General features: G+C 41.4%; 1 protein-coding gene across 7 annotated transcripts in view; it reads left to right on the plus strand.

Annotated features, from left to right (window-relative positions):
• Nucleotides 1-24,577, plus strand: part of zmynd11 (zinc finger, MYND-type containing 11) — a 45,409-nt gene that overhangs the window by 4,387 nt on the left and 16,445 nt on the right. For 3 of the 7 annotated variants that reach the window (XM_034702581.1, XM_034702583.1, XM_034702582.1), the window contains exons 2-8: nucleotides 5,329-5,464; nucleotides 10,382-10,541; nucleotides 14,066-14,089; nucleotides 19,407-19,568; nucleotides 20,152-20,229; nucleotides 21,527-21,619; nucleotides 24,345-24,432. In XM_034702581.1, the coding sequence (XP_034558472.1) occupies nucleotides 5,334-5,464; nucleotides 10,382-10,541; nucleotides 14,066-14,089; nucleotides 19,407-19,568; nucleotides 20,152-20,229; nucleotides 21,527-21,619; nucleotides 24,345-24,432 (736 nt within the window). In that variant the 5' untranslated portion in view covers nucleotides 5,329-5,333. The remainder of the gene's footprint in view (nucleotides 1-5,328; nucleotides 5,465-10,381; nucleotides 10,542-14,065; nucleotides 14,090-19,406; nucleotides 19,569-20,151; nucleotides 20,230-21,526; nucleotides 21,620-24,344; nucleotides 24,433-24,577) is intronic. The other 4 variants (XM_034702586.1, XM_034702585.1, XM_034702584.1 and 1 more) reach the window with 2 other exon arrangements.

A 24,577-nucleotide genomic window follows, 5' to 3' on the forward strand; every position in this document is an offset into this window, starting at 1 on the left:
ATTTCCAAGGGGGCAACAAAACCCTCTCAACCTGGGTTTGCTGGCTTTTAATTAGCCTCCAGTGTGGCACACCTTGCCTAATTGATTGGGGAGCATGGTAGTGTGCACTATAGTGGTCTTGCCTCCGTGATGAGTGAGCTCTCTGGAGACTAGGGGTCTAGGCAGGCGGCAGTGTGCCAGGTAGAGTTTGCTGTGTTGTGTATGATGATCAGGTATAACATTATGACCATTTTTAATGCAGTGACTTCAACTACAGAGTCATGTCTGTTTTTAATGCAGTGACTTCAACTACAGATTTATGTATATTTTTAATGCTGTGACTTCCACTACAGAGTCATGTCTGTTTTTAATGCAGTGACTTCCACTACAGAGTCATGTTTTTTTTAAATGCAGTGACTTCCACTACAGAGTCATGTCTGTTTTTAATGCAGTGACTTCCACTACAGAGTGATGTCTTTTTTAAATGCAGTGACTTCCACTACAGAGTCATGTCTGTTTTTAATGCAGTGACTTCCACTCAGAGTCATGTCTTTTTTAAATGCAGTGACTTCCACTACAGAGTCATGTCTGTTTTTAATGCAGTGATTTACACTCAGAGTCATGTCTTTTTTAAATGCAGTGACTTCCACTACAGAGTCATGTCTGTTTTTAATGCAGTGATTTCCACTACAGAATCATGTCTGTTTTTAATGCAGTGACTTCCACTACAGAATCATGTCTGTTTTTAATGCAGTGACTTCCACTCAGAGTCATGTCTTTTTTAAATGCAGTGACTTCCACTACAGAGTCCTGTCTGTTTTTAATGCAGTGACCTCCACTTAGAGTCATGTCTGTTTGAAATGAAGTGACTTCTACTATGGAGTCATGTCTGTTTTTAATGCAGTGATTTCCACTACAGAGTCATGTCTGTTTTTAATGCAGTGACTTCTACTACAGAGTCATGTCTGTTTTTAATGCAGTGAATTCCACTTAGGGTCATGTCTGTTTGAAATGCAGTGACTTCTACTATAGTCATGTCTGTTTTTAATGCAGTGACCTCCACTTAGAGTCATGTCTGTTTTTAATGCAGTGACTTCCACTACAGAGATGTGTCTGTTTTTAATGCAGTGACCTCCACTTAGAGTCATATCTGTTTGAAATGCAGTGACTTCCCTTACAGAGTCATGTCTGTTTTTAATGCAGTGACTTCCACTTAGAGTCCTGTCTGTTTGAAATGCAGTGACTTCTACTATAGAGTTATGTCTGTTTTTAATGCAGTGATTTACACTACAGAGTCATGTCTGTTTTCAATGCAGTGACTTCCACTTAGAGTCCTGTCTGTTTGAAATGCAGTGACCTCCACTACAGAGTCATGTCTGTTTTTAATGCAGTGACTTCCACTACAGAGTCATGTCTGTTTTTAATGCATTGATCTCCACTACAGAGTCCTGTCTGTTTTTAATGCAGTGACTTCCACTAAAGAGTCATGTCTGTTTTTAATGCAGTGACTTCCACTACAGAGTCATGTCTGTTTTTAATGCAGTGATTTCCACTACAGAATCATGTCTGTTTTTAATGCAGTGACTTCCACTACAGAATCATGTCTGTTTTTAATGCAGTGACTTCCACTCAGAGTCATGTCTTTTTTAAATGCAGTGACTTCCACTACAGAGTCCTGTCTGTTTTTAATGCAGTGACCTCCACTTAGAGTCATGTCTGTTTGAAATGAAGTGACTTCTACTATGGAGTCATGTCTGTTTTTAATGCAGTGATTTCCACTACAGAGTCATGTCTGTTTTTAATGCAGTGACTTCTACTACAGAGTCATGTCTGTTTTTAATGCAGTGAATTCCACTTAGGGTCATGTCTGTTTGAAATGCAGTGACTTCTACTATAGTCATGTCTGTTTTTAATGCAGTGACCTCCACTTAGAGTCATGTCTGTTTTTAATGCAGTGATTTCCACTACAGAGTCATGTCTGTTTTTAATGCAGTGACTTCTACTACAGAGTCATGTCTGTTTTTAATGCAGTGAATTCCACTTAGGGTCATGTCTGTTTGAAATGCAGTGACTTCTACTATAGTCATGTCTGTTTTTAATGCAGTGACCTCCACTTAGAGTCCTGTCTGTTTTTAATGCAGTGACCTCCACTTAGAGTCATATCTGTTTGAAATGCAGTGACTTCCCTTACAGAGTCATGTCTGTTTTTAATGCAGTGACTTCCACTTAGAGTCCTGTCTGTTTTTAATGCAGTGACTTCCACTCAGAGTCATGTCTTTTTTAAATGCAGTGACTTCCACTACAGAGTCATGTCTGTTTTTAATGCAGTGACTTCCACTTAGAGTCCTGTCTGTTTGAAATGCAGTGACTTCTACTATAGAGTTATGTCTGTTTTTAATGCAGTGATTTACACTACAGAGTCATGTCTGTTTTCAATGCAGTGACTTCCACTTAGAGTCCTGTCTGTTTGAAATGCAGTGACCTCCACTACAGAGTCATGTCTGTTTTTAATGCAGTGACTTCCACTACAGAGTCATGTCTGTTTTTAATGCATTGATCTCCACTACAGAGTCCTGTCTGTTTTTAATGCAGTGACTTCCACTAAAGAGTCATGTCTGTTTTTAATGCAGTGACTTCCACTACAGAGTCATGTCTGTTTTTAATGCAGTGACTTCCACTACAGAGTCATGTCTGTTTTTAATGCAGTGACTTCCACTACAGAGTCAGTGCTGAGTATGACTGTGTGCTTGTGAGGTAAAGCTCACGACTGAAATGTAAATAGACCATGCTTGAGGGGATGATTACATCACACCGACCTTAGAAGCCCTCCCTTTAACCGCAACCAGAACATGAACCACGACGTCTCCTGATCTGCTTTTTTTCAGCTGACCACTTCCTGTTCATCTGAGCTTCATTTGTATTCATCAACAGCATAAATGTTACCTCTCTTACATGACTTTAACCACGATTCATGTCCCTGAGAGATAACTGTGAAGATGAACATCCTCATTTGACATCTGTCACAGCCTCCTCCTCTACCATTCGTTCAGAAATGCTCTAAGCATTATCATAGTTGGCTTTTGGCTACGATTTATGAAAGTGACATCTTAGGTTTCATGGATGGTTAAGAGGAGGAACGCATGAAATTGGATTTGGATTTCTCTAGATATTTGGGGAAGGACAGGGCTGTGCAGCGCGGTAAAAAGGGAATACCGCATTTTTCAGACCCTTTGAAGGTCTTTGAGAGTTTTGCATGTCAAATTCTGTCTGACATTTTCTTCTATTTCTTTTAAGCTGTACACGGCAGGGAGAAAAATGCACAGTGGTATTAAAACTGGTCCCCTATTCGCAACAGAGCATTATCTTAATATTTCTTTATTTATATGTAATCAGGGGTTTTCAAGAATTCAGTGATTGCTCGGTCTGTAAAAAGCAAGAATTGTGTCAATGATTTGTCAAAAAGTTCTGAATTCAGGTCCTCAATTAGCTTTTTTTTCAAAAAACCAAACTCTCTTTATTTACAAAATGACAAAAAGCAGCATCTTAACATTAGAGAAGTGAGAACCAGTAAATGTTTGACATATTTACTCGACAAGTCATCGAAAATTTAATTTTGTTTGCCGAAATCGGAAAGCAGAACAAACAGAATGCTAACAACAGCTAGGCTAGTTGACATAGCATTGAAATAGAAACAAAAAGCATTAGAAAGACCAGCACTGTGTTGCACCAGCTAAGTTCAAACGTAGCCTATTTTGAAAGGAATTTCTAATTCAGGATGGAGTTTACTCTCTGTTAATGTACTGAGATCATTCCAACGTTAACATAAGTTACATCTTACATTTTGACACCTAGCTCTCTGTAAAATACCGACTGTCTTGGCGCTCTGTTTCCAAAGACGGGATCATTTGAAGGATGAGGAGAAGCAGCTGTGATGTGTCGACAACACGCGCTCCGTGTTAGATCACATGAATAATAAACGCTCGATGACTCTGATCTTAACATTAGAGTACCGTTATATTAACATACCTTATGTTGTAGTTCAAGATTTCACCACTAGATGTCGCTGTTGTTATTTTAAAATATAGATTATCACCATATCAACATGCTTTGTCATATTTTACCTTTATGTTGCTGTTTGTTGATTGACAGGAGTTATGGCAGTTATGGTTAGCTGTTAGCTTGTTTAGAGGCAACGATGCTAACAGGAGTTAGCACTCAAACAAACACCATCAAGAAGAAAGCAGTTCACTGATTGGCCAAGCCGAATGAGAACATCGTATCTGTGGCAGTGTTTTGATTAGTTTGAACGTTGCGGTCTACGAGTTAAGATGAACCTTATGCCTACATGGTGAAACCAAACAGCAACACAACTCAAGTTACAAACTTGTTTCAATGTGTGGTTTAGTGAGGACTTTACACCCTGACTTAGGACTCAACTTATGCAGAGCTGGTGCACGGTCCTGTGAGGCAACTTACAGTCAAATTCCACCAAATCCGTGTCCGGTCCATCTCCGATCCGTCACAGCACTAGCTAGATCTGATAGGTTTCTATTCTAGTCAATCTGTTAACTTCCACTGGATCCACTCTGTTGCGTTCCGGCTGCTTCTCTGATCCGGCAGGTCGGAGTCCTCTGGATCAGATACAGAAGACTTCTATTGCCGGAGCATGACGCATCAATCTCAACAGAGCAGATTGAGCGGGACAGGAAGTCAGGTTTCACCAAAACAAAATGAAAACATCCGGTTAATTTTCAGAATAAAACACTCGGTGTTATCACCAGATCGTATTTCACTTAACTACAACAACAAACCGTCATGATGAGCGGAGCCAGGCCTGGAGTCAACAGGTCAGAGGTTTTCAGAGGACCAGAAAGACAACATGGATGAGGAGAGGAGGAGGAGAATCCTTGATTCAGTGATTACCGGAGCGGTCCTGCTCCATGCTGCGTTCTGAAAAAACAACCGGTGGGTGTTGACAGATGAGACAGCATGGAGCCGGATCGGACACGGGTCTGGTGGAAGTCTGATGTTGATCAGTTTTTAATCTAGAAGTATAACGTTTTTGGTGGATCTGTTAAGTATTGTCTCAGGGTCTCTTCTTTTCATGGGACGTGAGAAGTTTTCCTTACAATACAATACCGAACCACTACAGGACGACTTCAAAATGGTGCCTTAAGTGAACATTATATGATGGCTGTTATCATTAGAATCATTAACATACCGCTCCTGTCCGTTGAAGTGAAGGTTTCTGCCTTTCTGGTAGTTTCTTTGTAATTTTGGAATGAAACTTCAAGAATCACCAAAAGTGATGTCATCTTCTGATTCATATTTGTCCTCTGTTTCCTGCAGTCGTGATGAATAAAGAAATCATGTCACGCGTGGTGAAGAAAAGGCAGGCGGATCCTAAGGTGGTCCAGTATGTGTGGGCGGCCATTGAGGTCATTCGCAACCAGAAACAAATCGCAAACATGGACAGGATCTCCAAGTAAGTAAACCACGGCGTGGTGACGTGAAGCTTTGTGGTATTCACTGGATGAACATTTTAAAAGTTCACCGTTTTATAACTTAGTTCAAAACCACAACTTGTAAAGGATTTGTTCATGGGTTAGTTCAAGCAGTCTGCAAAAGTCACGCAGGATACGGGGCGGTTTCTAGATTTGATATTTGACTAATTTATCAGCGTGTGACTTTCGTTTCTTTTTTACCACATTAATTTTTTAGTCGAAATTTTAGGCAACTTAATGGAATGAACAAGTTACCTCGACATCTCATTAAATTAAAAATTAAAATATGAATCTAAAACCACTCCCAGGTTTCTGACAGTTGATTTAATATGCCTTTTTAAAATCTCTCAGCGTAGTTTGAAGTTGTTCTCTGGCTGCTTTGACACCTATAGGACATTTGTACATAAGAATTCATCAAAATGCAAGAAATAGTCTTTATGTTCAAAATGTCCCAAAAAACCCCCCCAAAACTCTCTTATTACACCTTCCCTGTGCTGTGCTTCATTTAACTTGATGAAACCAACTATTTATAGGCATTCATTAATTCAACAGATTGAGTTTAGGACGCTTAAACATAACTTGTTAGTTATTTTAATATGTGCTATTGTTTTTTTGCCCTTTAAAAATCACAGTCCTGCCACTGCCACTCCTTTTCCGACACAAAGCAACGATGTTCACCGATTTAGAACGCTAATAGAACTGACATTTTGTCAACAGGCAGAGGTGAAATGTGCCTGAGATTGATTTGATGTGAAGCGTGCCATCGGGTTGTCGGGTTGTCAGTAGCATCGTTTTGTTGTTGAGGAATTATCAATGTTGTTATGGGGGTTTGACCAATCAGAATCCTGTATGAAACACAGCAAGAAGAAGAAGAAGAAGAAGAAAGTTATGCCCCTCAGTGTTGGAAACAAGCTCTTCTAGCAGATTGATTTATATGGGCACGTTGCCCTCAAAGTAGGGTTGGTTCAATTTGATCTATTCCAGTTCCGATCCTGGTTCTGCTTACCCATTCTGGTTCCTGTCGATTCTTGATGCACATTCTATCATTTTTGGAGAGTAAAAAAAAACAAGAACAAAACTTAGCGTGCCTTTATTGTTTAGACATTTAGGCTCTCAAATACCCCTTTTTCAACGAGGCAGTTTCAGGGTTCGGTGCCGGTGCTCAATTGAGAACCAGTCGACTGCGAGAGAACCACCTCCTGGCCAGGAAAACAGGTTCCAGAGCAGCACCAACTCTTTGCTGGGGCGAAGAGTTGATGACGAGGGGCGGTGAGGGATGCCATGACCAAAAAGACAAACCAAACAAGTTTCGGCCAGTTTCCTGAAGCGAAAAAACAACAAAGACGAAGCTAATGGATTCCTTGCTAAGCCTCGGTCGAGGAAACAAGCTGCCTCCGTGCAGTTTGGTCTTGGCAGGAGATCCAAAACAAGCTGGAGGGATCGACCAGTACTACATCCATTTAAGAAGAGATCGGACGCAAGCTATCAACGGCAGGTTTCGACAGAAGCGTCGTAAGTTATAAGCTAAAAAGCTTATAAAGGATTACTGGGACCAAAAAAAGGACCTCGGCCGGAGCGGCAGCGGAACAAGAATCAGGTTGGCGTTGGTTGAAAAGGGGCAAAAGTGACTTTTGGTTCGTTTGTTGCGGTCCGCCATGATCCCCTGCTCACGACTTTGTTTACATGCTGCATTACACGTGACGTAATGTTACGCCGACACAGCAGGTCCTGGCAGGTGAGACAACTTTCTGTGGACTGCAGAATTCTTACTGAGGTTTAATCCTGAAAGATGTATGTCGCTGGGAGGAACCGAAAAGCAGAAGCGAAATGCATCAAATTCACAAAACTGAGAAATTTGGTTTTCGGTACCCAAGCCAACCTGGAGGTTTATGTTTCCGCTCGCTTGGAGCATTGTGCTTTTATTGTTCAGCTATCAGTGTGGATACAGGGTGTTTTGTTGAGCACTGTTTGCACACCAGACACAGATCAATAGTTAGACCTACAGCTGTTAGAGTTCAGACGTTGGCCAACTGCTTTTCACTCTTTGTCATTCTCACTATGTTGCCAGTTTATAATCCAACCCCTTCCCTGAGGATGTGGTCTAAAATGTGGACTTCACTGCATGTTGGGTTCATGCGTTAGCAGTCAGTATTTTATCCGTCTCAGGGAATCGCTCGAACACTGCTCAAATCATGCAGATAGATGACATATCACACACACACGACAGTCCTCTGCGATCAGTCACTCCTCTAAATGAAACACTTAACACATCTCATACGGCAGGTTGGCGAGCACCTTGGAGCTGGCTGCATGCCAAATGAATACCAGCGGCAAGAGGCTGTTGTCATAGCAACAGCAAGCAGCAGCAGAGGAAAGCCCCAGTACGACCAGCGCCCCACCATACCTACCCCCCAGCCCCTGCCCATCACGCTCCAGCTCCACTGTATTTTAATCGCACAGAGAGGGATAAATAATGAACCGCCCATCCCTCACTTTGAAGACTTTGAAGGGAATGTAATGAGGCTGAATCACAAGCAATACATCAACCTGCTCGAAATCAATGACTCAATCATCAATCAGCCTAACTGCTTTAAAAAATCCAACCACCTGTGAAATGTATGGAAATTTGGACACCCTTCATCCCTGTGATATTTTTTAATAAAGATTTTATAGTCAAATTACCGGATGGTGAATTAGCTACAAATCACACCTCATGACTTAAATACTAATTATAGGGTAGGGATACGTCTACAGAGTTGACTCAGGAAACTGTTCCAAATACACCATTAGCATGCTGAAGTCCTGAGAGAAAGGTGTCTCATCAAGTGCTGTAAACTCACTGTTTCTGTCATTACCTGCGCTAGCTTTGGGTTGTCTTTGATAAACTTTGTGCAGCTCTCAAATGTTGGCTGAATCTGTGCTGTGACGCATGCTGTTTTTATTCATGATGATGCTAGCTGCGGCTGCTGTTGCTTCATTTTCTTCAATATTTCTGCATTGTGATGAAGACTTTTCCGGTGACTTAAAAGATTTGTTGTGTTGAAACTTGAGATTCTTGTGGAGGTTATTTAGAATAGTATGGGATAAACAAGCCACCCCAAAAGCTTGGTGTAGGGGGAGCAGGGGTGACCTTAAGTCCTAAGAAGAGTCCTTTAAGATTATATCCCTCATTAAAGCAAATTACTTCAATCAATCAAACTTTATTTAGAAAGCACCAAACAGAGCAGGTCTACACCGTGTTCCAAATTATTAGGCATGTTGCATTTTTGTGAATATTTTAAAAACTATGTCAACAGTCGTTTTCAAATTTGTCAAGAAGTCAGATAGTGAATATATTTCTTCAACTATGTGGTTAAAATGATCCTTTTCAAAGTACGTTGGCTGTATCTTTAAATAAATGCAGAATCTGCAGAAATGAGTGTGCCAAATTATTTTGCACGTAGGTTATAAGAGAATATAAATTCTAGGCACCATTTTAAACGTTCTATTGATTGAAAATGATAATATTTACTACAACTGTATTTAAACTTTAACAAAAATAACAGTTTTCTTTACATTTGTTTACAAAATAAAACTGTCAATGTCTTCGAAACATTTCAAATCTAAAGTGTTTCTCAAATGTCCAATATAACCTCCTTTTCTTTCAGTGGGGGTCAGAGGTCACTGGTCAACTGATTTAGGTTCTGATGACTTCTCTGCTCACTCTGTGTGCTGCACCTTGTATGGCTTTCCAAAGATGCTCTTTTTATGCTCTTATCACCAACTTGCATAAAAATTTGGCACACTCATTTCTGCAGATTCTGCATTTATTTAAAAATACAGCCGAAAAGCATCATTTTAACCACACAGTTGAAGAAATATATTCACTATCTGACTTCCTAACACATTTGAAAAAGACTTTTTAAATAGTTTTTAAAATATTCCCAAAAATGCAACTTGCATAATAATTTGGAACACGGTGTAGACCCTGCCCTATGTTTTATTATTACCAAAAATCCAACATCAAGACAGGATAAGATCCAGTCCCATCTGACAGACATAACTCGATCTGGTCTCATCTTAATCCACCATGAGCAGAGCACTTTGCAGCATTTAGCAAGTTACAGTGGCAAGGACACACTTCCTTTAACAGGCAGAAACCTCCAGCAGGACCAGACTCATGTTAGACACACATCTGCTGAGACCGAGTTGGAGAGAGGGATAGAGAGAGATGAAGAGAGAAAGAGATGATAGTGGTGAGATGGATAGTAGTAGTTGTAGCAGCTGGAGTCTGGCACGTCCACAGCAGCAGAGATCCAGAGGAACCAACGAGACAAGGGAGCTCAGGGACTCCAGAAATGTCTATGGTTAGTAACTTAAATGGGAGAGGGAGAGTTAAAGTAAGACACAGGCAGAGAGAGGAGAGCGAGGGAAAGACAGGATCCCATTGTGTCAGTTTCACCGGCAGTCTAAGCCTATAGCGGCATAACTAAGAGCTGGTCCAAGACTGATCCAGATCTAACTATAAGCTTTATCATAAAGGAAAGTTTTAAACTTATCTTAAAAGTAGAGAGGGTGTCTGCCTCCCAGACCCTGACTGGTAGATGATTCCAAAGGAGAGGGGCCTGATAGCTGAAGTGAAGAAAGCAGGAATCCTAGGGTTTGCAGGAATGCATAGAACACACCAGTATAGGCTTGTTAAGAAGTCTGTGGAAGCAACTTTTACCTTTTTTTTCAAATATATTTTTTTATCGGCCGATATGAGTTGCCCAGTAGCACCAATAAAACCACCAAGTCTCAAACCTCAAGAGATCGAGGATTTCAAATGTTCATGTTTTGCAAGCTTGAAGTAACTAGCTGCTAAACTCACAGCTGCTTTTGCACATTGCTCAATCACTCCTTCACTTCTACCTGCACAGGTACCTGAGCCGTGTGTTTGGCATGCACCCTAAAGAGACTGCCAGACAGCTGAGCTTGGCCGTAAAGGACGGCCTGGTAGTGGAGACCCTGACTGTAGGCTGCAAAGGCTCCAAGGCCGGAATCGAGCAGGAGGGATACTGGCTGCCTGGGGAGGAGATGGTGAGTACGATGACAGTTAATCAGACTCCTTACACGGACAACAGTGAAACTCTTTGATATCTTCTGTGTTATCAGTCACCACAAACAAATTCCACCCGGTGACGTTTGGGACTTACTTTGTGTGTCTCTTGAATTGGTAACAAAGATTCTTGTTGGTACATGTGTGTTCATATTGTGAGCTACATAATGACTTTACTGGCCAGCATGACAATATCAAATTGAAACCACCAGAAAACTCAAGCTTCTCAAAAAAACAATTACCATAAAAACTGTAATACAAGTTGCACCAGTATAGCGGATGCAGTGTAAAGACTTGAACTCACTGGCCACCCTATTATAAATTTGTTGTCTTACTTTTACAAAGTTGGAGACAAATTTGCATTTTGGGAAACAAAATCAGAAACACTTTTAGAGAGACGGAACATTTTTACCTAAAACAAAATTACAAACGGCAGATTCTACCGGAAAAGGAATTGACCAAATACAGGAAGTGATCGGTTTGTTTTGGCCAAGAGAAACGGACTGTCCTGCCAATCACAGGTCATTCTGATGTGTCCTTTCAAAATAAAAGCCAAGCGACAACTTTTTTTCTTCTTTTTTTAAAGTTGTATTTTTTTGGCATTTTCACCTATAACTGATAGGACAGCTGGATTTGGATTTGGAAAATCTGTATTATCCCCAAGGGGCCATTTGGTTTGCAACAGTAGTCCCCACACATATCATACACACTCAAGCAATACACATAATAAACAAACACAAGTTCACACATTTAATTTAAATACATAACTAAGTAACGCCTGTGGATGACATCATTTTTTCTGCATATGAGACTAAAGGTACCACAGTCCTATGTGGAATGGCAACAACCCTACAGCTTATTTAAAAACTGAACAGCTGAGGGCACAAATGATCTCAGATATGTTTGATCCGGCCCTCCTAGTATAAGTGAACCTCCTCCCTGTTGGCAAAAGTCTAAAATCTGAATAAAGGTGAGGGTCCTCAAGGATGGCCTTTGCCTTCTGAGTGGCTCTCACTTGATAAAGGTGGCCAAGATCATGAAGATTAGCGCCAACAATCTTTCGGCAGACTTTTACGACATAACCCAGCCTGTTTTTATTAGAAGTTTCGAGGTTACCAAACCAAGAGGTCATCGCAAAAAAAAAAGCTGAAGAGAGACAAGAAATGTAGGGAGTTGAGAGCAGGGGAGGACATGCAATAAATGGTCGAGGCTGGAATCGAAAACAGCGACCTCTGCAATGAGAGCTATAGCCTCTGTGAATGGGGCGCACGCTTAGACCGCTGGGCCAACGGCGCCCCAGCCAAACGACATTTGAAAATATAGCGATAATTATGGATATTTTCAGAGATTACGAACAACTCTGTTCCCACAGATTTATTGTAATTCAGATTAATAGTGGAACACTATTCAGTGTAAACTGTGAGTTTGTTAATAATCTCTGAAAATATCTATAATTTTTGCTTTTTTTTCAAATGTAATTTGGCTGGGGCGCCGTTGGCCCAGCGGTCTGTGTGCACTCCGTTCACAGAGGCTAATATCCAGAATTATCGCTATTTTTTCAAATTTTGAATGGCTTTTATTTTGAAAGGACTCATCCGATCAAGCTGTGATTGGCTGGATTACATTATGAGGTTGTCCACTATAAGTCTGAACTGTAATGAGTTGGTGGAAACTAGGATTTTGTTCATAATGTCATTTTGAATTTATCCAAAATCATCGTAATATGCTTAGATTCCAATGGTTTTTATTTTGAAATTCCAAATCAGATATATCAGTCGGAATCAAAATATTTGAGTGGAAACAGCGTTGTTGATGTCAAATATATTTTAATTCCCCTGCTGTTGCACATTTTCATATTACAGATGTCTTTTATTTTGAAAATCATTGGTAAATTCCTTCTCAGTCAAAATCTGCCGTTTATCATTTTGTTTCTGGTACAAATGTTCGTCTCGTGTTAAAATTTTATTAAATGTTTTCCAAAATGTAAATTTGTCTCCAACTTTGTAAAAGCGTTTCATCCTTTGTAGATTTGCATTGCACTCCCCAGCCACCGTATGAAGGTGTCACTTCGGAGCTGTATCTCAGACCTCCACACAGACACAGCTGCCCATCTGTCATGTTGCTCACAGTGTGAACACGGTGTTAACCAAGTCACAGCAGACAGCCACGGCATGGAGTGAATATAAACAGAGGTGGAGATACTTTAAGGGCTTCAGGGGTTAATTCTGTCTCCACACAGTTGTACTTTTGACCCTCTGCTGTGCAGCGTTATGAGATTTATACGTTTCTCACTCTGAGTGTTTTAATTTTCCCTTATTTCCCTTGTTAGTCGTGAGGAACAGTGCACAGAGTAGCAGTGCTCTCACTTGCTTCTGGTACAGTAGTGCTGCATTGAGTGTTTCGTTTCACTGTGTCTGCACTACCTGGGGAGAATCCTCATGTCTTTTCCTATTTGCCATGCAAAGAGCACTTAATGGATTACTGTGCAAGTGGCATTAACATGTATCTGGTGGCCGCTTTAATCCCAGTGCTCCTTTCTGCAGGGTACAAACACCCTTGCAGTAGCAATACCTAATAAAACTACAAGAGCATTATCAATAAAATATGAGCGAGACACTCCATGTGGGCAATAATAAACCGATTTGTTTGACTATAATGATAATAAGAAACTTATCTTGTTTCCAGCATGAGGTAGAGGCCTGAACACAGCAGATTTAACCAGTAAAACCAGTGGTTCTCAACCTTTCGGACCTCCGAGAGTAAGACCCTTGCGGATGAGGTGCTGGCTGCCATACTAGTGGAGATTGATTGACAGACCAACAATCGTGTTTTAATAAAAGGTAAAGGGCAGAGAGAGAAACAAAGGCCAAGTGAAGGTTTGGTCAACATAAGAGAGGAGTGAAGAAAGTATAATGTACATTTTGCACCAGCCTCACTTTCATTGCGTAATTAGTTAATCGGCCAATTATTTGCAGTCGTGCATGTGGCTAACGCTACGGCCAAATGGGCCGTTCCATAACTGTACATTAAGACTAATGGTCCCGTTTGTGTAATGGCTGGACGTGCATACGGGCCTAGATGATCATTGCTCTGGTGGAGTCGTTATGTCTGTTTTAAAACCAGAATAACATCTGTCATCTGTGCTTGTTTACATCCAGGTAGTAGAGCTTTATAACATTACGGCAGCAGCCTGTAACTGGAGCTACAGCCCCAGCTCGTGGCAACATATGAGCGACGTTGTTGGACAAAAATGAAAAACTCCTAGAGAGAGGCCTCAAGGTTGAGTTCCACTGATATAAACAGCATATTGTGAATCTTGGGAAACTCAAGAGACACTTTAAAGAAACCAATGTATCTGTCTAAGGGGCTGTCTGCACTTTGTGGTGTCATCACAAAAATGTTAAAATGTTCGTAAAAATTTGACACTGTTGTCCAGAGGAGCTCAGGTGGTTTCTAAGCAGCAGGACTTTTAAAACAATACTCTCTGAATCACTTGCAATCACAGGATCCGAAAGCCGAGGGAAGCAAGGTAAGGGCTGCATCATTTTATTTCCAATTTCAGGGTTTGTTCTCCGTGTGATCACTTCATCCCCCTCCCTACCTCGACTAACGCCATTCTGTGAGAAATCAGGTCTGCCACATGCAGTGCAGTAAGGGATCTGACTGAATCTTTTTATGCAAAAAGCTGAACAGCACACAGTAATTCTGGTTAGTGCAAAAGCCATCAGTGCCTCAAATTTAGTCTACGTGCAGCTTATAGTTCAGTGTTCCTGCTGCAGCTTTACTTGAGTTTTTGAAGGCAGCTTTTTGTTCAGTAGTTGCCCCACATGCTGGGATTTCAGTTAAGCACACTGCCAGAAGCTACTTGCTGTCATTGAAAAAAAAAAGAAAGCTTCATAAGATTCCACTGCAGTGCTACGTGGCCAAATTTCTTGCCAGTGATCAGTGATCTTGATGAAATATGTTGCTCGCTCCTCATCTACGGATGTGCTGTTGCTTGGTTTTTAGAACACAAACATTCACCTGGTGCAGCTCAAAGCTGGGTCCAGTTTCAGCTTGTAGACACTGCACAACTACACTCAAATATGAAGTTTAAAATTCAGCTTAAATTGTGATAGAAATACGAATCTCATTTAAACGTAAGATGACAAGCAATGCTAGCATAGCCGTAGGTTTGTAGCAAGCATCTGTGCATTGTAGTGTTTTGGTCTTGGTAGTTATAGATCTCCTCAGATGGGGGTGTGTTCTGCTGTGATCTTAACTTCTGTCTGGCATGCTTATTTACTTTTCCTCCTCCATTTTGACTGATGAAACAGGGTGGAGTCGGCTATAGCGACGGAGCGGGAGGGTTGGTTGTGGGTTTCGTGGTTTTATGCTAGTAACACAGCTGACTGGTTCTTTCAGGTTAGCAATCACTCAGTGGACAGAGTTTGAATTTAAGAATCACTGTAAAGGAGTCAGAGGATGGGGACAGTCCCGTCTCCGCAGGTGCCTGGATTTAATTCAGCTGTGCTTTTAAATTGACCTCAGAGTATCGACTCCTGAAACTAATGTCTGTATGTAGGAGGTGGTTGTAGCCAGAGTTTACAGTAGGCTTTTCTTTAATGTCCGACCAGTTTGGCCGGTGATATTCGAGAACTCAGGACACACATATACAACTGTTGGACACAAGCTTTAAATACCTATATATGCTTAATAAGCTACATTTACCTGCAATAAAACACAAAAAAACACCAACACTATGAGCCAAAAGAGCACATTTACATTTCAACATTAGTTAATACTGTGGAAGACAGCGCGTCAATGCCAACCTGCTTCTACATACAGATTTCCACATGATCAGAAACTACACTGATCTGAAGACTTTTAATTAGCAGAATGTTGATCGCAAGTTTAAGCTGCACTGCCTCGAGTCTGGTTGGATTAAATCCAGGTTACCTTTTTCTTTGAATCTTGAATTGTAGCATTAACTGATGGAAAATTTCACAAAATGTTGGATGCTTTGTTGGTTGTATGAAAGTTTGGTGGTGAACTAATGTCAATCTGTGCACTTGTGATGCATGATAACAAACATGATATGATGCGTTAATGCACTTATACGTTGTAAAAAGGGCACAAATACACATTATTTGACATGAAACTTCCTTCCTTTAGGTGTCTTCAAACCCTCCTCAAGGATTTTGCTTTCTTTTGATCTTTTGTATTTTCTGAACGCAGAGTACTCTCATATGAATAGATCTCAAACACACACTACTTAGCTTTCAGTCATGTGGCGATGAAGCTAAGTGAAAGGGAGTGACAGCATTGAAAGTTCTGGATGTCATGCATACGCCTGATTGGTTATGTAAGCGTTGGATTGAACAGAACAGAGGTTGATTATTAATGCCTGCTAAGAAGGCACATGTCACTCTTGACTCGGCGCCTCCTAGCAGGCATTACTAATCAATCCATCAATCCATCAATCAATCTTTATTTATAAAGCGCCAAATCACAACAAACATTATCCTCAGACGCTTTCCAAACAGAGCAGGTCTAGACCGTACTCTATGTTCTATTATAAACAAAGACCCAACATCAAGACAGGATCAGATCCATTCCCATCTTACAGACAGGACTCAGTCTGATCTCATCTTAATCCACCATGAGCAGAGCACTTTGCAGCATTTAGCAAGTTACAGTGGCAAGGACAAACTTCCTTTAACAGGCAGAAACCTCCAGCAGGACCAGACTCATGTTAGACACACATCTGCTGAGACCGAGTTGGAGGGAGAGATCAATCAGTCACTGTATTATAGAGAAATGGACAAAAACAGGTTGCACTGCAGTTATTTTTTGGACTCAGAAACACTCCCAAATGTAATACAATTTTGCGATCATACAGATAAAGTTTTTGGAGCAACACATTCTTACATATTCAAAGTTGCACCATATGGCCCTCCATATCTGTAATCTGAACATTTGTCCCTCTTAAATCAGCATCACCTTCCAAAAATCCCCTTTTAGCGAGCTCTAATTCTACCCTCATGATTCTTTTGCCTCACATTATGCTGTGATAATATTTGTCATGCGTCCTCCTTATTCTATTCATGCTCCTGTTGAATCTCACTTGGCTGAAACCGCAGACACCATGTCCTTGGCTCAGAGAGCTGCAGCCTTTTGAAGTCAGCCACTTGTCTTTCATCAGAGACTCCAACAATAGTGAAGTGCCTGTTGACATCCGACAGAACTCAAGGACCATTTCTGTGTCGTCGAGTGTTTGTGTCGCTGAAGAGTCCTTTGGGCTGTTAAAGTAGGAGTCCTTTGAGGAATCTGTGGATGGATTTTTAAAGAACATTCACACTTAGATGTAGGGATTGGCATTTCAAGCCAAAATGCTGTTTGATAATCATTGGCATCCATTCGACGATTATGCGAATAATCACCCCAACACACACACACACACACCTGTCCCATTAACAGCCCGTTTGTGTGGCAGTCACGTTAACCAGCAGCAGGACGAGGTGCTGCTAGTAGCGGGCACTGACACAGTCAGTCTTGATCTTTGTGTCAGTGTTTCTGTGACGCAGCGTGGCGTGTGTGTTTACATGTTACAGACATGCTCAGTCTCTGGAAATACGTGTGTAGTAGAGTGAAATTCAGAAACAGAGAAAATCGTTGCGAATGTAGTTAATATTTTCTTCTTCTTTTGTTATTTAATGCAGTTAGCATTCTTCTTCTTCTGTTACTTAATGCGGTTAGCAAACAGCTTTAAGACGCTCTGTAGCCACCGTCTGGCAGGAATACTGTATTACAACCAGGCACCGGTAAAGATGATGAAAAATTTTACTTTTAAAATGAGAACATATTCAAAGTAACTTTGATTTTTACAAAGTGAACGAATATTTGAATATTCGAAAATCATTGCCCATCTCTCCTTAAATGGCCTCAAATTTTGAATCCTGTGGGGAGTTATCGTAAGGGAGAAACCCAGCAGGGATTGTATGACCACATTGTTGCATAGTGGCTGTTAAAATGACATTGCATTTTCCTAATCTGCAGATGATAACATGTTGAAGAAAACCTTGAAATCGTGTTCCCTGGATTAAAGAGTTCTGAGTGCTTGTGATGGAAAAGCAAACAAAGAACCAATTAGTTCCCAGATTCACTGAAATCTTACCCTGCACATGAGCACATGGAGAAAAGATTGAGAAAGAGGCTGGAGTGCTGTTTTTCACAGAGCGGCACTCAGTCACGACTCTCCCGCTCTCCCCTACAGAGTCGGTCCAGACTGTGAGTGGGAGGAGTTGGACTCTTGACAGCTTTATGAGTAGTTAGCGGTCCATACTTCCCGTCACTGTGCACTTGATTTGAACCCTTGAATGAGACAGGATTACTACAGCATGTGTGTGTGAGGGGGAAAGCATAGAATGAGATGTCAATCAGCCTTTTTAGCAAGAATGTAAAAGCTCTGTTTCACAGGATGAATGCAGGGTGTCACATTGCCACATACATACTATGGTGATTGAGAAGCAAAGAGAACCATTTTTAAGGCCACATCTGTAGATATAGTATGTTTTGACTGAATATGTCTTTGCCGCCCAACAACACAGAAATGGTTGAAAACACTCATGTGCCAGACCAGTAGGTGGCGCTGATGTGTAGTCTGACATGTCAAACACTGTAGAAGAATAGTCCGTGATCAGCGTCTTCTTATGTGAGGGTTCTTGAAACTGTGTAGCATAGGACAAACTTAAAAACAGTTTAATGTCAATCAATCTTTATTTATAAGGCGCCAAATCACAACAAGTGTTTTCCGAAGACTCCAAACAGAGCAGGTCTAGACTGTACTCTATGTTCTATTATTAACAAAGACCCAACATCAAGACAGGATAAGATCCAGTCCCATCTTACAGACAGGACTCAGTCTGATCTCATCTTAATCCACCATGAGCAGAGCACTTTGCAGCATTTAGCAAGTTACAGTGGCAAGGACAAACTTCCTTTAACAGGCAGAAACCTCCAGCAGGACCAGACTCATGTTAGACACACATCTGCTGAGACCGTGTTGGAGAGAGGGATAGAGGGAGATGAAGAAAGAGAGAGAGATGATAGTGGAGGGATGGATAGTAGTAGTTGTAGCAGCTGGAGTCTGGCACATCCACAGCAATAGGCCAGAGGAACCAACGAGACAAAGGAGCTCAGGGACTCCAGAAAGGTCTATGGTTAGTAACTTTAATGGGACAGGAAGAGTTAAAGTAAGAGACAGGCAGAGAGAGGAGAGAGAGGGAAAGACAGGATCCCAGTGCTGCAGTCTAAGTCTATAGCAGCATAACTAAGAGCTGGTCCAAGCCTGATCCAGCTCTAACTATAAGCTTTATCAAAAAGGAAAGTTTGAAGCCTACTCTTAAAAGTAGAGAGGGTGTCTGCCTCCCAGACCCTGACTGGTAGATGAATCCAAAGGAGAGGGGCCTGATAACTGAAGGCTCTACCTCCCATATTACTTTTAGAGACTTTAGGTGGGACGAGCAGGCCTGCATGCTGGGAGCGTAGTGTTCGTAGAGGGGTAATAGGGCACTATGAGCTCTTAATAATTGGCATGTTAGCAGGAGCATTATAAACCATGAGTTTTTGGATCCGTGCAGAAGTTATATATACTAACTTTGTAGCTTCTGCTCTTCAGTATTGATTTTGAACTTAACTGCGTCTTTTGAACTCTTCCCCTTCCCTTCGTCGTAAGCCTTGACCAACCTCAGAGCTAGTTTCCATCGCAGCTGGAGGATGAAGAAAGTTGTTTCCTCCCCCGCTGTGGTCGGCGGGTCGGAGGGGGGGGTCACCCAAACTTGTGCTCTGCTGTGTCTTTCCTGCAGGAGTGGGAGGCAGAGAGCCACGACTGGTACTGCTTCGAGTGTCACCTACCGGGCGACGTCCTCACATGCGACAACTGCTTCCGGGTTTACCACCTCAAGTGTCTGACGGAGGAGTTCAAGCCCAGAGACGGAGGATCCCACTGGCAGTGTGTTGTCTGCAGGGTAGGTGGTTGTACATAGATGTGTTTGCGCACTCGTGTCTCATTCAGTTCAGGCTCATCAGTGTTTTTACACGAGGAAAGTCGTCTCGTAAAAGCCCCCCGAGGATTGCGCAATAGATCCCATGAGCTAATTTTCATCTGTCCGTCCCGTAACTGTTGATATTTTACCAGAAATTCTTTGCCTATCGTTACTTGCAGTGTGAACCAGTTTTTAAAATCGAAAGAGTATAGAAACCTTCTTAAATGGACACTTTAACTTGTCTTGCTTACATAAAATTGGAAACCTTGGATTAAAGACAAAAGAAAAAATAAGTTTGTATTTGTCATCCAAACGAATTTAGTGCTAAAGGAAAGCTAGAAAAGGTAACAGTTTTTCACAACAATAAACTGCTTTCCAGTCTATCCCCTCTCTGTGTCTCTCTTTTTCTCTAATCGTCTTTTATTTATGCATGATTGTATTTGTTATTACTGTGGGTCTGTGTGATAAAACATTGGAGCTACAGGGTCAAGGCAAGTCCTGCTGTGATTGTAAACTCTCCCTTTCTTTGTCCTCTTTCTCGACATCACCCGGCCTCTTCCTGCAGGGAAGTAAAAAGAAGAACCTGAACAAACAGGAGATGAGTAAATATCTGCGCTTCATTGTGCAGCGCATGAAGGAGAGGGTGAGAAAACACACATTCATTTCTACTCATGTTTGATGCTGTCTGCCCTCGTTTCTTTACACCGGTGTTAGAGAAAAAAGCAGATTGTGAGTTCTGTCTTGGAGTTATTCAAGTTCCTAAATCCCCTCAGTGTAAAAGTTCCAGGAAAATTACTAACCCTGATGTCTGTATTTAATGCAGTGACTTCCAATACAGAGTCATGTCTGGTTTTAATGCAGTGACTTCCAATACAGAGTCATGTCTGTTTTTAATGCAGTGATTTCCACTACAGAGTCATGTCTGTATTTAATGCAGTGACTTCCACTACAAAGTCATGTCTGTTTTTAATGCAGTGACTTCCACTACAGAGTCATGTCTGTTTTTAATGCAGTGACTTCCAATACAGAGTCATGTCTGGTTTTAATGCAGTGACTTCCACTACAAAGTCACATCTGGTTTTAATGCAGTGACTTCCACTACAGAGTCATGTCTGGTTTTAATGCAGTGATTTCAACTACAGAGTCATGTCTGGTTTTAATGCAGTGACTTCCACTACAGTCATGTCTGGTTTTAATGCAGTGACTTCCACTACAGAGTCATGTCTGGTTTTAATGCAGTGATTTCCACTACAGAGTCACGTCTGTTTTTAATGCAGTGACTTCCACTACAGAGTCATGTCTGTTTTTAATGCAGTGACTTCCACTACAGAGTCATGTCTGTATTTAATGCAGTGACTTCCACTACAGAGTCATGTCTGGTTTTAATGCAGTGACTTCCACTACAGTCATGTCTGGTTTTAATGCAGTGACTTCCACTACAGAGTCATGTCTGGTTTTAATGCAGTGACTTCCACTACAGAGTCACGTCTGTTTTTGATGCAGTGACTTCCACTACAGAGTCATGTCTGTTTTTAATGCAGTTACTTCCACTACAGAGTCATGTCTGTTTTTAATGCAGTGACTTCCACTACAGAGTCATGTCTGTATTTAATGCAGTGACTTCCACTACAGAGTCATGTCTGTTTTTAATGCAGTGACTTCCACTACAGAACCTTCTAATTCTCCCCCCCCGTCCATTACACGTCTATCTGCCTTCTCATTTCCTCCATCCCTTCTTTCATTCCTCCCTCGTTCTCACACCACCGCTCTATAAAGCTTGTGTTAAATCTTATTACATCTCCTCCATCCTCCAACCACTCACCATCGAACCTCATCAGTTATCCTCCATGCTGCCTCTCATGTGTCCTCCCTTCATTGCTCCCTATCCCCTAACTCTTTATGAAGTGGTGTTAAATCATCATCCTTCCTCTCCTTTGCAGGCAGTGGACCTGAACAAGAAAGGCAAAGACACTAAGCACCCCATGTACAAACGGCTGATCCACACCGCACTGGACGTCACAAACATCCAGGAGGTAATCACCCTGTGCAGCTTTCATCTTACTGCTCTGAACCCTGCTCATCTTCTGTTCACCTGTTGTTACACTGAAGCAAATGGGCAATTTAAAGGTTTACCAGATACTGAAGATAAAGACAAGTTTATCTGGCAGTTTACCATAGACATTATAATAAATGGACGTAGTATCCATGACGTCACCCATCTGTTTCTGAAGTGCTGTTTTGAAGCCAATCATCGGCGAGTGCCATATTGGAAATGCTGAACACAACCTCAATCGTCCGAGCTAGTGTGAGGTAAAGAGGCGGGCCTTTAGCCTTTTCACTAACAGCTACAGGGGGCACGCCTGTCAGTCAAGTCAGCCATGCCCTTATTTGGGCAAAACTCGGAAGTTTAATATCTTCGGAAATATAAGTTATAAAAAAAGTTCACCCTCTGTACAGTGTTTGCCGATAGAGAAATGAGCTCTTCAGACCTAAACTGTTTTTTGAACCAGGCTGTAAACATGTTTATTATTGGTGTCAAGGTCACTTTTTGAATGGGTGTGTATGTGGTTTCCTGTGTTTCTGCAGCCAGCCTCTAGTGGACGCTCCTTGAATTGCAGTTTTTAGCACTTCTGCATTGGTTTCATATTTTAAGACCGGAGGTAGCTGCTTGGTTTTTACAGACCATTGTTAGATTTTAAAAGATTTTCAAACAAACAAGAAGCATTTGTGCTGCCTGTTTTTTGTAATTTCCTTGTCGTTTAAACACTAATTTAAAATCTTGATGAGTCTGAAGGTAAGAAAACACTCACAGTCAAGATTGAGTACAGTTTCTTTAACAGGACCAAACACGGGATCACAGAGTGTGCGGGTGGACAATGTCAAATTGTTTTCCCGAGTGTGGCTACCACTGGCAGAGCTATCACCACCTGCCTCTGTCACAAATACAACTTATCTACATTTACTAGATCAGTGATTCTCAAATGGGGGTAAGTGTACCTCTAGGGGTACGTGGGAGTACTGCAAGGGGTATATGACAAATGTAAAAAAAAATATATATATAAAAAGTTGCATCACAACAAATTAAATTAAAAAAACGGATTTAAAAACAACTTTATCAACAGCATTTAATTTGTATTTCAATGCATATTGATTCATATCATTCAGAAAATATAATATTTACAAAACCGCTTGGACCAGACGGCATCCATCTGTTGTCGTCAGTTGTTCAGTGAGTGATCACGTACATTTGTATGCTAATAAAAGGCCAGGAGGATAACAATGGACCGGTGGTTGAAATGCTTCTTGTTTGACAGAAATAAATCGGTGTGCTCCTTCCATCAAAGGTTCTAGCTGCCTCAATCTTGAATTATTTCTGAAAATATTGCACTACAAAAGCATAGAATTTGTGTCATCTTTCATTTCAATGTTATTATGACACTGTAAAACCACATGCATACATTTATTCATGTTATTTTCACATATTATTTCCTGAACATTTTTCTTGGCCATACAAGGGGGTACTTGGCTGAAATTGTTTTTGAAAAGGAGGTACACAAAAGTTTGATAAACCCCTGTACTTGTTTAACATACTGACAAACCACACCGTGCTACCAGACAACATCTGTCACCTGTGCTTGTTTACATCCAGGTAGTAGAGCTTTGTAGCATTTAGCAGGTAGACATTAACCGGAGCTATTAGCAGGTGGTGCTGCTACAGCTTAGACAACATATGGCTGGCACTTTAGGCTTATAATAATAAAATCGTTAATAATTAGTTTAACAGACTTGTAATTCTGGTGCCGACTCGCGAGGTTGACTCATCCTAATGGTGCGTTCACACCAAACGCCAACGATCGCGCTAGACGCGCGAATATGGACGCAAGAATGTTTTGTGTTAACTCGCTCAATTCGCGCGAACCATCATGGTGCGTTAACACCAAACGCAAAATATTTCATTTATTGCTTTATTGCTGTCAATAAACGCGAAAGATTTCATTCGCGTTTGGTGTTAACATTCGCGTTTCGCGAATGAAATCTTTCGCGTTTATTGACTGCAGACGGAATTCGCGCAAATAGAGCATTCACACGTGTATATGTATCGCGCGAATAGCGTGATCGTTCGCGTTTGGTGTGAACGCACCATTAGATGTAAGACGTTTCCTTAAATGGGTCTTTATTCAGACCCTGAACACAACACATCACCCTTCACGCCACTGCTGTACTTTAACCTGAGCTTTCTGCTCTGCTGCGAATATACAAACCATTGGAAAGAAAGTGCTCTGCTCTGTCTGTGCTGTGAGTTTGGCAGGCTTAGATTTTTTGAGTTAGTGTGTGTGTGTGTGTCTGTGTGTCTGTGTGTCTGTGTGTGAGACAGAGAGAGGTCAGGCAGGACTCTGCGGGGCTGTGGTCAGCGGTGCATCACACCAGAACTCAGCCAGACACTGGAGTACTGCCCAGACCTGTGTGTGCGAGTGTGTGTTAGTGTTAATAAGTACACTGCCCTGTCCTGAACCTCTCTCATGTTGGTCGCCACACACACACAAACACACACACGAGCCCAGCATGTGAATAAACCTTTGTTCTTGCTCCCTCTCTCTTTTACTATCTTTCTTTTGCTCCCTCTGAACTTTCAGTCAAAGTTTTACCTCATTAAAAGTTTCAGGAATAAATCTGAAAAAGCGTGTGAGTACAAAATGATCCAATATGTGTAAAAATATACAAACACTGTCTCTGTGTTTCTGTCTCTCTCTCTCTTAGAACCTCGCTGAAGGAAAATATAAAAGCTTCGAGGAGTTTAAAGCAGACGCACAGCTCATCGTTCACAACACGGCCATCTTGTATGGAGGTATGTCAAAGATGCACAGTTCAAATTGTGTGTTCTCTGTTCTTTTAACAATTGAATATTATTCAGAAAAGTTGTCCCAAAGTTCAAGCCTCAAATCAGGCCACGCCCCCAAATATGGGAGTGGCTAATCAAGCCTAATCATCCA

This window comes from Notolabrus celidotus, chromosome 15 (genome assembly GCF_009762535.1).
Source record: "Notolabrus celidotus isolate fNotCel1 chromosome 15, fNotCel1.pri, whole genome shotgun sequence".
Classification (NCBI taxonomy): Eukaryota; Metazoa; Chordata; class Actinopteri; order Labriformes; family Labridae; genus Notolabrus; species Notolabrus celidotus.